At 38.8% G+C, this 16214-nt stretch overlaps 1 protein-coding gene across 3 annotated transcripts in view; it reads left to right on the forward strand.

Moving 5' to 3' along the window:
• The window catches only part of TAB2 (TGF-beta activated kinase 1 (MAP3K7) binding protein 2), a 68939-nt gene that overhangs the window by 46916 nt on the left and 5809 nt on the right, over window positions 1-16214 (forward strand). For 2 of the 3 annotated variants that reach the window (XM_082307425.1, XM_082307426.1), the window contains exons 2-4: window positions 1106-1295; window positions 6676-8188; window positions 15467-15627. In XM_082307425.1, coding sequence (XP_082163551.1) covers window positions 1194-1295; window positions 6676-8188; window positions 15467-15627 — 1776 coding nt within the window. In that variant the 5' untranslated portion in view covers window positions 1106-1193. Of the gene's footprint in view, window positions 1-1105; window positions 1296-4659; window positions 4795-6675; window positions 8189-15466; window positions 15628-16214 lie in introns of those variants that run through there. The other variant, XM_082307427.1, reaches the window with a different exon arrangement.

Below are 16214 nucleotides of genomic sequence, written 5' to 3' on the forward strand. Positions count from 1 at the left end.
CAGTGGGATTGTGGGGAAAGAATTTGGGCTGACGGGATTCAGGGAGCAGCATGTACAGGTGCCTCATGGTACTGGAGGCAGTTCTCTGCTGCAGGTTGCTGTGAGTCAGCACGTGGGGTCATAGTGCATGTTGAATATGAGGCAAAGAAAAAAGAAAAGCAGGTAGAGAAGGGGAGGAGAAAGTGAATAAATGGATAGAGATGTTTGAATAAGATTTGCTAACTTAGGAGGTAAATGAACATTGGAGTTGACAACTTTTTTTTTATGAACCATATGGTCGCATGTGTTTGTAATATTAATTTGTTTGAAGAAGATATCGTTCCATTGCTTAACACATAAATGCATTCTTCCAGACTTAATTGGTAGAAATTCTTCTTGGTAAAAGTCTATGGATACCATATGGCTAGGAAAGATAATTTGTATAAATGTGTTGATTGGGTGCTTGTGATATAATCTTATTCATAACTCTTCATAATTTCCTTCAAAGGTGAAACAGAATTAGTTGAAGAAACTTGAGTTGTTATAAGGTTCTTTCCTTCTAGTCATAATCTCAGAATATTTCTTAAGTATGTTGGATGAAAAACAAGTAGACTATTGCTAGTAAATCCTGAAACTTGGAGACACTGAACTTCTAGCCACAATATCCTGATAGTAAACAATAACAGTGATGGTAAAGGTAACAGTGTAGGTACACTCAGAAGCTGAATGAACACTGTTTTTGATGTGGACTTCTTCATGTTTACTTGTGTTTTAAATAAGTAAAAATGCTGTTCTTAAAACAATGAATTTTAATACTTTGATAAATCAAGTATTTTTTTTATTCTTAATATATTTTATAACGTCAATATAAAAACCAAGATAGAAGGAAACTGATCCCGAGATGTGTCTATAAATGGGCAATTTTCAGGGTTATGAGTGTGCGAAGGACAATTAGTTAGCCAGAGATGTCACATGGGAAAACATTGACATAAAATACAGACTTCTAATTGGAAAGGGGGTTTGTGTGTGTGTGTGTGGTTTTGTTTTGGGGGTTGTTTTTTAGTTGTTTTTTGTTACATCAAAAGTGCCTGCTTTCAGTGTCTTAAGTCTTTCTTTCCTCTTCCAGAAAATGCTGGGACAGAAGAGATGAGTACTCCCTTTACTAAGGCCTAAAACTGCCTGTTGAAAAACAATCCTGATCAGGCAATATACGAATGGCCCAAGGAAGCCAGCAAATTGATATTCAGGTTTTACATGACCTGCGACAGAAGTTTCCTGAGGTACCTGAAGGTGTTGTATCCAGATGCATGTTACAGGTCAGTGTTCTGTTAATGACTGTACCATAAGTGGTGTCACTTATTTTAAGCGTTATCTATGGGCGTCTCCTTTGAAAGTAGCCTTTCTTCTTTCTATTTTCTGTTTTGAGTGAGACAAATATACACAGCCGATTTCTTTGTGTTGCACAGCAAGCTAAGTGTTAAATTGGCCTCTCTTTTTCCATGTCTGATCAGGGGTGGCCCAAGGTAAACCAGCCTGTAAATCAGTGTGTGCATGGAGACTATCGTCTCGCCAATCAGTATGCTTGTGCCTTTTGGCCATCTCAAGTGCCAAAACTAACTGTGGCAAAAGGAGGGATGCAAAGCCAACTTGAGTCCAGCAGGGACAATTTAAGGCAGTGCTAAAATAACGCAGCACTTTTTTGCTTTAAGGGTTAGGGCAGGCCCAGAAGCAACTTTGCTACCTGGTCTCTGTCAGGCTTCAAGGTAATTAGTGGGCCCTTGCCTGCATGCAAGTTGGTCCCACTGCTTTCCGTTCCCAGCTCCCTTGGCCTGCAGCGCCAGTGCTTGTGGCCTTATGTATCTCCTGCAGCAGGGAGGCTATGAGTGTAATGTGGGCACACCCAAGTTCTCTGAATTGGGCAGGGCTAGGGGGTTGTACCCTCGCACCCACCATGTTAGACCTGAGTGGGTGTGACGCGCTGGTGTGCTTCTGCCCAGTGTTTCCCAGGGCTTTGTCTGCCAGATGGGCTTTGTTTGTTTTGTTGTAGCTTTGGAGTCCATGCTGCTAATCTATGGATTTCTGTTGGGCTTGGAAGTAACAAAGCATTTTTGTTTGGTACTGCAGTTAGTGCTAAGGCTACGGACTGCCATATCATCAACTTCTGCCTACAGCTATCTGTTTTCTATACTGCCACTATTAGAATACTTAGATGCCTATATTTTTTATCAACTTCTGCTCTATAACATCACGTTACTTACTTTAGCAGATAAATTAACATGTCCATCCAAAGCCCACCATAGGGACACCTGAATGCCTAGAGTTAACAAATGCTGATAGACTTAACTGTGTTGCTTAAACATGTTTGCTTTGCATTTTCCAGTGATCCCAAAGCATCCATACTGATTGGATTTTTTTCATTATCTAAGGTATTCAACCTTTTGAGCACTCTGGATAATAAGAGGATTGTCTGAATATTCATACTGATCATCAGTATACAAAACTTGATTGGAAAAAAGATCGGTCGGGAGTTCCCAGAAGCTAGCTGTCTCTGGACTATGGCTAGGACATCTGTGGTTATGATGCAACATTCTTTATATCATAATTGTTTGTCTTGCTTTTTTATATGTATTTTATTTATAAAATACATGTATGTGTATACTTACATATGTATAGGTAGTCACACACATGCATCCAAACACAGTGTTTGTATTGTTGGGAGTAGAAGTGTGACTGTGCCAATTTAATGGTCATATTTTCAAGACTTCATCATGACTCTCCATTCATACTAGAGTAAAGATGTGAAAAGTGCAGGTTTTGAAGAGAATTGGTTTTGATTTGCAAGAAGGCAAAATTCTGCTTGGGGCTCATGAGGTTTCAAGCTTTCCCCAACCCTTTCTCTCTAATTATTTAGCTGAAGAGGAAACTGAACCAGACTATAAATTGCCTGTATTTGTTCTCAGGATTGTACACCGCCATTTTTATGTTACTACTCTGTAAGACTAATCTCATTCTTGTACTACAAGTACAGTTTTGTTCTTCAAATATGAGAACTGCTTGTTGAGCAAGATCAATGGACTTGACTGAGTGAATGCATCAGTAATCACCTTTTGATTGTAATTCTTGATAAATTTAAAAGCTAGTGCTTGGCTCTTGAGAGATTCAACAGTCTTCATAACATCGAATAGTGGATTTTTTTTTTTTATAAAAAGGAGCCTTATAACTGTGAAGAAAAGATACCTTACATCCCATACTTTGACAGAGATATGGGAGAAAGGTTTAGATTTTGAGGGAGTGTTTTAGGTCAGCTTTCGTAAGAGGATTTTTCAAAAATTCTGTAGGGTAATTAATGTTCTATATGTGCAATATTATTACACTAATTCGTTACACTAGAAAGCTACCTTTTTGTTGTTAACTGAGAGCTTCTAAGAGTCACCAACAAAATCCTGTGATCTTGGTCATTCTCTGAAATTTCATGAGCTCTGGTTTCTCTGAATCAGTTAGCTTCTAGCTATGCTAGTCCTCTTGAGACTGGGGTTTTTTGTTTGTTTTTGTTAAAAAAGAAGCCTAACATGGCCTCTTTAAACCAATGAATTTTGTACTTGGAGTGGTGGTAAAGATTGGAAAGCAGAATTTGAGAGTACTTTTGCATGTGTTTGCAATACAGCTGGAACTCTCGGAATCCTGAGTTCTGCCTTCTTGTAGTTGAGCATAGCAGAAGGCATTTCTGATAAATGCAGTAACTATGGTTTAGGCCAGAGATAAGTACTTAAGGACATTATGGGGTATAAGAAATGGTGCGTTCGCCTTGCCCCCGCAATACCTGATGGGCAAGCATCATGTGTCAGGGTGAAGTGGTTTTTGAACCAGGGAGTAGAAGGTATCCCAGGAGAGAACCTGGAAGAGTTTAAGCAGTTATGCAGTTTATCATGATATTGACAAGAGGCTTTTGTAACAAGGAAAGTTCCTTCAGATCACTGTGAATTGTGCAGGAAAACTATACAGATACTTCAGTCCTACTCTTTTGAATTTTTTTTTTTTTAGCCAAACACTTTCAGCTTGTTTTTAAAGGAAGGTTTATAACCTTATATGCTTGTAATGAAAAACTTAAGGATAAGCAGAGTATGCAAATGTCTTGAGGTGAATAGCCCACTGTTGAAATATCTAAACAATATCTAGTATACTAAAAACAGAGGACCACCAAAATATAATAGGATGAAATTTAAACCTATGTAAACTAGAGAGTAAAAAGTTTTATTGCTTTCTTGGGCTGACAGCACTGAATGTTCCTGAGAAGTTTCACATCCATCCATTCTTCCCAACAAGCCTTCTGCATTCAGCTCTCCCCTTCTCCTCATTTAAAGGAGTCACTGCAGCGCTCCCAGTCTGTGGACATTGTCCCCTTTTGTTCTTTTTTTGTGTCTGGAGCATTCTGTAACTACCTGATCCTCAAGTCTACGTCCTCTCCTTGCTTCCTCGTTTCCCTCCAACATTCTTATTCTTTCTTTTTTTTTCTTTCTCTTTCAGGGTGCCAACATTTTAAACTCAATTGGGACATGGGCAGAGCTAAGATGAGGGGTATTGTTTTGCTGGAATATGCTCAGTTCTGCCATCAACCGGTTCTCTGATCTATAAAGAGCTAGAAGCGGTTGAAACTCTGCCTCTGCCAGCCAGAAGATGCCAGGGGTTCCATGTGCCCCCGTTTCCCCTTTGAGTTCTCCAATTTGCTCATTGACGTCACTGAAATTTTGGAATTGATTGGATGCAGTCATAAAAAAGAAAAAAAAAATTGTCCAAAGAAATGCATTCAAGCTGAATGTAAGGGCCTTGCAAGCTTGGCCTGCTCCTTTTTGGTTTGGTATTTTTGGCCTTTCTGTTAATAATTTTAATTCACTTAAGTTCATGCAAAATCTGCCTTTAAGATCTTTCTAGCTTGTTTTTCTGTGGCATCCTATCTTTTTTTTTTTTCCTTTTCTGGCTCCCTTTTCTCCTTTGCAACAAATACAAGGCTATTGTTTTTATCTTTTCTTACCCACTGTTCTGTCTGTGTGTGATTCCTTTCTTCACTACTAACTTCATTTGATTACTTTGTCCTCTGGTGCTTATTCCAAACTAGAGCCAATATACATACCATGAATTTGGCCCGTTTTCATATCTCTCAAGACTTTTCTGCAACAATCCTTATATACAACTGGCTAGTTAGATAGCCTTTAGGGAATCCTGTTATTTTAAAAGGTTTTGTGGCTCGGTTTTTTTGTGGGATTTTTTCTTTTTTTTTTTTTTTTTAAGAATTCAGAACTGCATCTGGCCTGTATGAACACATAGTTTTGGTTTTGTGGGTGGAGTTTAGCCTTGTCATCCCTCTCCCACTTCTGTTATGTCTGTCTTTTTTTCTTTTTTTCTTTTTTTTTTTTTTTTTTTGTAAATCTGTAACGTAGAGACAGTCTTGCTATGTCTGCACAACACTCTGGCCTCTCATCCTCATTGAAGGATGATATTGCTGTCTGCTAGTTTAACAAAAATAACTTGATATAAAGCATGTAGCATGGATCAATTTATCTTGCTTGTGTTATTCTTTAACTGATAATGTTACTACTTGGCATATGCAATTTTTTTCCTTGATCATATGCATTCTTTCTAGTAACTTTCTGTGTGCTGGATGAATTTGACACCTATTTAGTTTTAATAACATCTGGGCCTCAATAGATGCTCTTCTGGCTGCAAATATTAACCTTTATTTCTTGGGAGGGGGTAGTTCTGTAAGAAAAGTTATATGAACAGAGCACAATATTAAGAAATTATGCCACTGATGCATGTTCACTCTTTTCTAAAAACATTTATGTCAGAAACTAAATTGGGAAGACCTGAGTACAATATTACGAAACATGTGGGAAAAGAGAAGAGGGATTAGCAGTTTGCTTCTGAAATGTTCTTAAAAAGTGAATTAGCTAGGTTGTGGTTTTTGTTCTAAGTCACCCTATTACAGGTTTTATACAGTGATTTTGTACAAATGTAAGTATTTAAAAGCTTTGCAAGCAGTGGTTTAAAATGAAAATACAAATGTCCCCTGGGTTTTCCATTAATAGTTTCAGCTTTCAAAAGAGTAATCCTGCTGTATTTTTATAAACTGAATTTTTATATTTCTTCTGAAGTCATGTACAATTCCTTGGGTCGGCATGTTTCTTCTCTGCATAAGATTCACTTTCCATTTTCAGTAGGAGGTAATGCATAACTGGAATTGAAGTGTTTGGGAAAACATTTTAAAAAAACATGTATTTTGATTTTTGCTTTTAAGTTATTAACTAGTAACATGCAGGTGCCGTGAATCCATTCCTTCTGTCATTTTCCCCCTCAAGCCAGAGACTTGGTCATTGCTGAAGATTGTTGTGAAGTTGAGAAGGAATAGCAAAAGTATTCATCCAAGGTGTATCATACTGTAAGGTGTTCGCTTGTCAAGGTCCAAGATCTCCCTGTCATTGCTTCAGTAGCAATGCAGACCTCCGCCCTCAGTGCCAGCGACTGAGTCGCTCCTGTCAAAATCATAAGCTTCACATGCAAGCCCCTGGTGCATGTGTAGCAGCTATGCTAGCCAACTACCTAAAGCTACATTGTTTATTTTTCAATGATGAATGGATGCATACATATGTAACTGTGATGGTATTTTATCAGTAATGTCAAACTTTCATCTGTCTTTTATAGAATAACAATAATTTGGATGCCTGTTGTGCAGTTCTCTCTCAGGAGAGCACAAAGTATCTCTACGGTGAAGGAGACCTAGGTTTTTCGGATGATTCTGGGATTCCTGGACTACGAAATCACATGACATCTCTTAATTTGGATTTGCAGTCACAGAACGTGCATCACTATGGAAGAGAAGGAAGTAGAATGAATGGAAGTAGGACTCTAGCTCACAGCGTTAGTGATGGACACCTTCAAACCAGTCAGTCCAACAATGAACTGTTTCAGCAGGAACCACAGACAGCACCTGCGCAGGTTCCACAAGGATTTAATGTCTTTGGGATAGCTAATACAGTTAGTACTTCTAATCCAGGGCAGCATCTTGGATTTCACCTAGGCAGCAAAGGAGTATCTAACTTGTCTCAACAAACACCCAGATTCAACCCCATTATGGTAACTTTAGCCCCAAATATTCAGCCTGGTCGCAATACCCCTACGTCTTTGCACATACATGGTGTACCTCCTCCTGTACTTAACAGCCCACAGGGAAATTCTATCTATATTAGGCCTTACATCACAGCTCCTAGTGGTACCGCTCGACAGACACAGCAGCAGCCAGGCTGGGCATCTCAGTTTAATCCCATGCACCCTCAGCAAGTCTACCAGCCTTCGCAGCCAAGTCCCCGGACTACTCTTCCTACATCCAGTACTACGCCACATACCTCATCGCAACACTCAACGCAGCCCAATCAGCAAGGCCACCAGACTTCTCATGTCTATATGCCTATAAGTTCTCCTACTACTCCACAAGCACCTATGATTCATTCATCTGGTAGCTCGCAATCCTCTGCTCATAGCCAATACAACATTCAGAATATATCTACAGGACCTCGCAAAAACCAAATTGAAATCAAACTTGAACCACCACAAAGAAACAGTTCTTCTAAGTTGCGTTCAACTGGCCCTCGCACCTCCACTGCTCCCTCTTCCCTCAACAGCCAGACATTAAATAGAAGTCAACCCACTGTTTACATATCGGCCAGTCCTCCAAATACTGATGAAGTGATCACACGCGGTCAGCCTAAGGTCTACATTTCAGCAAATGCCACAACAGGAGATGATCAAGTTGTGCGGAACCAGCCCACGCTTTTCATATCGACAAATCCTGGAGTATCTACCACTTCTAGGAATATGTCTGGTCAAGTAAGCATGGGTCCTGCATTTATTCATCACCATCCACCCAAGAGTCGAGCAGTGGGCAACAGCACCACTGCAACCTCTCCTCGAGTGGTGGTTACGCAGCCTAACACAAAATATACTTTTAAAATTACAGTTTCTCCAAATAAGCCCCCTGCAGTTTCCCCAGGGGTAGTGTCCCCAACCTTTGAACCTACAAACCTTCTAAGCCTTCCTGATCACTATGCTGAACCAGAGGGTATCCAGCATCTTACTGACCCTGTTTTAGCACATGTGGATAGGATCAGTGATGCACGGAAATTGAGTATGGGATCTGATGATGCTGCCTACACGCAAGGTAATATTCTTAATATAAATAGTAGAGATTTCTACCAGGTTGTCACTTCAGTATGTAGACTACAGAACAGGAAACAGTCAATAACCTTTGTGATGTTAATACAGTATTTTCAACTTTAGCATTCATGAGCATTTCTTAAATAAATAAAAAAGCTTTATAAGCAAATCATAGATTTCTTTTTATGGTGAAGACATGTAAGTGAATACTTGGAGATAATTCTTCTGTTTGTCTTAAGTAGATATGTTATCTGTTTAATGAAGTGGAGTCATAGTGTCTTCATTTTTATGTTGTTCTGAAAGAGACATCTAAGCCTGTTCAATTTGTCGGGATGATTTAAAGTTACAAGTCTGCTGGCAGATTTTTGAATCAGTTGAGATACTGTTTCCATTGGATAATGTTCCCATTTTTTTCTTTGTGCGATTGTTATTTAAGAAGCTAGAAAAGCAGACTTCAAAAGCCATTAGTGGGACAAAGAGTTGGCCTCCATGTTTCCTGATGCGTGCCTGACAATAAAATATTTAAAGTCTTAATACTTACTTCTGTTATGTTATAAAATGTGAGAAGGAACACCACACCAAAGAAAGCTATTTTACAGAATCAGTGGTAACGGGAGGGTAAAACTTAAAATATGTGATATGGCAACCCAACTTGTTAATCTTTTTCTCCCGTCTTCATGTTTTTGCATGCTTTTATTATCAGTTTGATGGTCTATTAACCCTCCTGTGGACTTTTTATATAAAGATGTTGAATGAGTCCTAGGATATTTAAGCAGTATTCAGGATAGGCTGTCAAAATAATTTCTCTTTGACCTCATTGGTCCTCTTTAGGCTTAGCAAACAATTTAGCATTAAAAAACTGTCTTGTTCCATGACCACTCTAAACGTTCTTCAGATTAACTTAGCCATTTTGTTTTGTGTAGGTAAGTAGAGTGATCAGGACAATGGAAGTCTGGTCTGCATCTGGAGTACTATAGTAAGGAAGTAAATCAAAAACTGATTATAGCTTGTGCACTGCTTCTGGATGTAGTTATATCTTTGGTGAGAGAAAAATCCATCCTAACTCAAGTGTCTAAAGGTTAGGTGTCAAAACCAAAAAACTAATCATCCTAGACTGTCTTTTACAATCAATGAAGAGTTAAAGAACTTCAGAAAATGTTTCATCTGTAGATAAGCAAAACGGGTTGTTCTCTAGAAGTGGTGTTCCCTTTCCTTACTCTGAAGGGAGACTTGGCTGGTTGTTTTAGTCCTAGAACAATTCAGATACCCAGAAATTAAGTAATCAAAATCTTGTCCTTAGGCTCTAAATACTCTTCTAGATCATGAACTTGCTTCCCAAGCATTCTGCGTTTTAGGTGCTTGTTGAGGAAGAGTCCCTTTCTCCTGTTCTGCCTTTCTGATGGAACTGACTTCTACCAGCTCTAGCTCTTCATTTCTTGTACCCCTGGTAGTGATGGCTCCCTGTGCCCTGACTTCCTGCACAACCTCTACAGGCTGTGGGTATCCGCATCCAGTTTATCAAGCTGAGGCAGGCTTGAGGCACCCATTTCTGCTATGCAGCCTAGAGTTCAAAAGCATTGACCGGCTCATACCTGCTGTGGAGCCCAGTTGTTCCTGAAGCCAAGACTTAAATGCAGTTTTTAAATGAAGTGTAGGTGTGGGCTGGTGCAGCTTTAGGGACCTTAGGGAAACACCGTCCTTCTGTGTCCTTTGCTAGTTCATATAAAGTACACTCATGCTTCTGAAGTTCTTTGCATTCAGAAGTGTTTCGGATTTCTGGCATGTGTTGCTCCATTTCTGCTGCAACAAGTGCACTATTTTTAAAATTGTTGGTATTTAATCTTTGGAAAGTTGAGAAGTGTGTGATAGACTTAGTTGTATGGTCTTGATATCTGGAAGTCCTAATTATTGCTTTTAAACTTGAATCTTTTACTTAGAGGTGCATTTTCTTTCTGTTACATACTAAAAGGGATTTGAGTTACTTGATGCTTTCTGTTGTAAGGCCATGTTCTAAGCTGCTTATAAGTTAGCCAGACTGTGCAAAAAACCTTCCATGCTAGGTGCTTGTCTCATTTTCATTTTAGCCAGAACAGATGAGTAGTTTCTCTGGCCATGATTAGAGACAAATGTGTTTTCATCAGCTTTGCCGTTTCTGCCGAGAATGCTCCTTATTTTGGCATGGAGAGCTGAAACTGGCTTGGGGTAGAAGGAATGTGGAAGATGGAGTTGCTTTGGAGTCAAAGGAGATTTGCTTTACTTTGTTCCAGTGGAATAGATTCATATGCATGGTCCAACCCAGGAGAATAGAAGGTGTGTTGGACCTGTCTGCAAGTGCCACTGCCTGCCACCTGAGAAGCTTTATTTCCGTTATGGTGTGTGTAGGCACTCCAGTCTCTTTCCATGATTAGATTTCTGTTTTTCCTCCCAAGTAAGTCACAGTGGGTAGTAGAAGGCTGCCACAGATCTCTGTCTGGTTTGCTGCCAGAACTGGAGGTTATATGATGTGAAAAGGAGTAGGGTACTGCTCAGATAAAATCAGTGTAGTTACCCTGGAATGCTAGGTTATATCTCCACCACTGACTTTGTGATGCTAAGAAACTCACTGTCACCAGGCTTTTCAGACTAGGTTGCTAATTGATGTTTCTCATTTTCTGGGATTCCAGTTTGAGATACGGCGGACTTGCTTCTGGAAATGTTGAGAGCACTCATCCACTACTGAAGTCAGTAAGAATTAATAATGCTGCGAGAAAAGTAATGCTAGGTGCATGCCCAAAAGGACAGCCAAAAGAGGATACATTTTTATGCTAATCTATTTAGTATCAGTTCTACGTGTGTGCAGGAGTATCAGTTCCCATTACTTAGCAGAGATTTCAACTTACGATATAATTAGTTTTATTAATATGAAGTCATTACCTGAGATTTCAGTATAAAATCTACTTTATACTAAAGTGTCTCATGGATGAAAAACAGTGAAATCCTGTTAGAAACTGAAAATTCTGTACTCAGAAATGTTTGTGATGTACACTCACTATGCATGCAATCGTATGTTGAATAGGGAGGCTAAACAATTATTTAATAGTTGCTTATTCTGTGTATAGCTTTCCATCTGTATAATGGGCAGGCATCCTATCAAGAAAATACAGAATTGTACAATGAAATCTTTGGGTTGATGGTTTTCATACTAGGGAGCTTAAGTCCTTTAGTTCAATACTACTTGGCTTTTGACTGTCTTGACTTTTTCATATTATTTTCTTTAACTTGGGAAGGGGATGGTATGCATAGTTAGTTAATCATTGGTACCAGCTATAGGTATGTATGTGGATGTACATTTACTTAGCAATTCTTGCCACTGTGTTTTTAATGTAAATATGTTAATTGATAAACTAGGGTAGTAACTTGACACTTTGCACAGTTCTTGCTTTGCTTTCTTAGAGCTTTTTAAAACTTTCAAAAAGAAAAAAAGCTGCAGGAAACAAATTTCTTAAAATCCTAACCAGTCCTTGTAGATGTTAAAAAAAAAAAAAAAAAAAAACACCCTGAATGAGATGCAGCTGTGCCCCATGCTCCAAGGGGCCTTAAGCCTATTACATCATGTGATTTAAGAAAAAAATACAGTATTATATTTGGCTCCATATATCAGGCCCCACTCTTGAGTGATGTTCTTTTTAAAAAATTAAATTAAGAGTATTGGAAAGGGAGAAAAAAAAAATCAATGTGAACTGTTGAAATTGCATATTAAATGCATAAAAAATAACTGAATTTCGTGCAGCTTCAAATACGGATTTTGAAAATGTGCACAAACATAAGTGTGTCCTGAGAATTTCACGAACCTACTGCCACAGAGTAATTGCATTGCCAGAATTCCCCTTTCCTCCGTATTTGGCAAACTAAGACATTTCAGAAGTTCATAGGTCTGTAGAATAGGGCGCAATCATTGTGTTCCTAGATTAGCTTTTTTCTTAGAAAAATTTGCAATAACAAAAAGCACTCTCAAGCAGTAATTGTTGAAAATTCAGATGCACAGAGGCTTTGAGAAACCAATTACGCATACATTTGCAAACTTACAAGTATATTCAGTACCTCTTTGAGTAGGTCTCTAGGAAAGGAAATGTGAACTTTTGTCCTCCAGAGTTTCATGCTCCCTGTAATTATAATGATTTACAGCCTTTTTGTGGAAAATGTGCACTTTGAATGTCAAAGGAAACAGTGGCATCTGCCAGAGCATTGAAGTGTACTGCTCTTGCCAATCTGCTGAATGTGAACATGCAGAAGCTGAAAAAATTTAGTTTGCACTTAAAAAGTTAAACATGAAATCTATTCTGGTTGTGGTGCGATGCTGACAAGTCAAGGAGGCGATCTTTGTACTTCTTTTGCTAGGATGATTACAGTAAACAGCTTCTTTTTAAGGATGTCTGAATAAACAAGTGCCAGCCTGAGGCTTTCTGGCTTGTACTCCAGATTAGTCTATGTAGAGTAAACTTGGGTGTGCCTGTGCTGCCTGCATAGGTGGAATCCCCTTCTTGCAAGAAGCACAGGGTAATGAAAAGACCATTAAATGTCTCCTTGTGGACAGTGTAAACTAGATCTAGTAGCTAAATTGCATTAGATTGAGATGCGCTGCAATTTTTTCTTAACATTTTTGGTTGCTCTGATCAACACTAGAGGGAGCTGAATACTTAAATTGCTGTTTTCCATTAATAAATACTGCAGTGGGATATGGGGAGACTTTGTCTTCCCCACCCCATTTTTTCCTACAGCTGCCAAATTGGTATTTAATCAAAATTACCAAATTCTCTGTGAAAACCACCACTGAAGCCAATGTCTTGACAGTCCCTTATCCAAGTTATTTTTAATAGTAGAATTTTAGCGTAGCAATATCAAGTGATTCTTCCTCTTTAACATAATGGTAATTTTGTAATGATTGTGTTTAAAATCTGTTGGGATTTGAAATTGTAAAATGATAAAGTAGTCACAGAGCTGCTAGGAGAATAAATTGGATCATGTCTGGAAAGTGATGTGAAAATGGAGAGCATGTAACAGTGCTGCGGGCATCCATCAGTGCCTTCCGCTCCCTGTGCGGTTCCATAATGACAGCTTAATTTCTAAACCACAGAAGTGGGAGAACATTGAAATGAGAAGCTGTGGGGTTTTTCCCTTTACAAGAGTAGCTTAAGGGGGGGGGCGGGGGGGGGGCGGGGAGCAGGACAAAGTTTTCCAGAGATGCAGTCTTGCTCATAGTCTTACTCGTGAGGCCATGCCATGCGTCCCGGAGAATGCTCTGGTAGCGCTCTTCCTCGCTTACCTCCATCCAGCGTACTGGCTGCTCACCAGCAGCCTGCATCCATGGTTTGACAGGTCTGAAGAGTTCTGAGTCGGGTCGGTAGAGCATAGCCGTGTTGCTGCAGGTCAAGTACTGATAACCTGGGCTTCAAGGAGTTGCCTCAGCAGTAATACCAAGGCAATGAAACTAAAAGAGACTATCTAGAAGTGGAAACAAAGCGTAGAAGGAAAAAGGGCTTGTACTCTCCCTGCAAGAGTAGAGGCAAGGTAGTCTTTCATTTCCTTTCTTTACAGTTGCAGCTACGTTTGTAACTCCTGGAGCTCGTAAATTGGCAAAAATTCCTTCAGCTGTTTCTAAAAGACTTTTCAAGAGGGGAGGCTGTCTTTTGAGACTACTTACCTGATGATTCCAAGTCTTCAACAAAAATCTTTATCTTGGGATTTCAGTTACTATGTTTTTATATTACATATGAGCACAGCTGCAACTTTAACTGTAGTGTAACGAGTAGCTACCCCAAATAAAGGTGCCTATTTACGCAAACATCTCTAAATTGAACAAAACCAAGCAGAAGCTCAAGCAGCTCTGTCATTTCAGTATCTTTCAAACACATGTGACTCAAAAGCCTAGGCTGAATCTCAGTAAGGCCTTGCAGTTCTGTAACACTGTACAAAAATAGTTTGGCATGGTTCCTCCTTTTGAAGAACCTCTGGAAGACAAAATATGATGTGTGAATGAATGAACAGGCAGGAATTGCAACAGAGGGCAGTTCTGCTTGCCAAAGATGTGGAAAGTTGCATCTTTCTTGATGTGCTATTTTTTCCTCTGTTACTACTCAGGAAACCTAAACAACCAAATTTGAGTGCTTCTAATTTTTTGGTACCTGAAGAAATTGTGGTGAATTAAACATCACGTTCCAGCCAGAGTTTGGCTTAAACACTGTGAGGCAAATTCAATCTTTTTAAAATACCTTGTTGTTGCTACTTTTTTTATAATTTCCACAGTACTATAAAGGTATCCATAGTCTGTGAAACTGATCCCAGTTCATATGAATTAGTAATTTAATGGATGAATGAAAAGCTGTGCAGAAGTTGAAATGATTGTTGGGTTTATTTAATGAAATACTTTTTCATTTTTTATAGAAGGTGATTATTGCTTTGAGCAATGTTATCTGCTCATGTGGTGATGTTTAATAGCATACCTACCTTTAATGAAATAAACTCCTTAAATTGTATGAATTTGATTGTGTCTTCTGCTACTTATATTCTTTATAGCTTTAAAAAGCTGTGGTTTGAATGCTAACTTCATCGTTTCTAAATTAGGTCTCCTCATGTTATTTTCTTTACAAGTAGTAAGCAGTGTTAGAAATTAGAAGCTGAGCTAATGGTTCTGCACCATAGTTTAGGGATAAAATAGCATACAATCCAGCCTCTGGGATAAATATAACTGATGTTTGCCGGTGGTGTTGCTTGTAGCGCTTTCTGGTTTAGTTTCATTTGATGTCTCCTGCTGTGGCAAGAGCACTGAATTATGTTCCAATCCAAATAGCAGTAAAAATCAAAATCTTGATGCTTATCTAGCATATATAGTGCTCTGTATTGAAGCTGTCTCTCTGAAATCCTCTTCATACTACCCGTTTTAAAATGATTGGGCTGAATACAATGCAAGGAAACATTTGTTGTTGGTTTCTGGTAGTCATTCTTGTAGATTGGTTGGGTTCTTGAACAATTTTTACAGATTACAACTAAATTTTGCATGGTCATCTGTTATATTGTATGACTTTCTCATTGTATTTGCTTGTTGTCTGTAATTGATTTGTGCTGTTTTGAAAAATACAACACTTTCTGTCTTACGGCAGAGATTTTCTTGTGAGGAGAACGGAAGAGCAATCTGTAGCAATGTTTTTGCCTGTATTTTCCCAAAAGAATGCTAACTTTCATCTTTATCTAATGTTGCCATGTGAAGGATAATAAAGTAGATAAAATGGGACTTTATGTATTGCAGCTTTACTGGTACACCAGAAGGCAAGAATGGAGCGACTTCAACGAGAACTTGAGATTCAAAAGAAAAAGTTGGATAAACTAAAATCAGAGGTCAATGAAATGGAGAATAATCTAACACGAAGGCGCCTGAAAAGATCGAATTCTGTTTCCCAAATTCCATCAGTAAGTTGAAACGTCTGTAGGCTATAAACCTAAACCACAAGTGTGGTCTGTCACAATAAATTAAAGGAACAGTTGCTCATATATTGACAAGATACTAGTGACAGGCAGTATAGCTAGAATTAAACTGGTAAACAGTGTAGTTTAGAGGAAAGACTAAATATGTATTATTTAACCACAAACTTTCAGTTCACTAATTGCTTTGTGAAGTGTGGCTTTTAAAGGCAGTCACAAAAGGTTTGACCTGGTACTCCTTCCAGATGTTCTTAAAGTCATGATCACCTAACGTTTCAAACCTACAACTCAATACTCATACTGCTTTCCACACTAAGTATTTTTTGGTCTTCGTGTATATATCAATCTCAAAGAAACCGATTAATGCACCAGTTTTCAGTGCCAGAAGATCAGCCATTGATCTGGTGGACGATTGGCTGTGTCCTGACCACAGTCTGGAGTTGTTCAGTCAGCTCTGAAGTCTGATGCGAGACAAGAATTCGGTGTGTCTGAAAGCTTTTTGTAAGATTATGCTTGGATTAAAAGAAAGATCAGATTTCTTTTCATAAGGGAAGATTATTTTACGTTCACTTCTG

Source organism: Platalea leucorodia (genome assembly GCF_965183815.1).
Source record: "Platalea leucorodia genome assembly, chromosome: 3".
NCBI classification, from domain to species: domain Eukaryota; kingdom Metazoa; phylum Chordata; class Aves; order Pelecaniformes; family Threskiornithidae; genus Platalea; species Platalea leucorodia.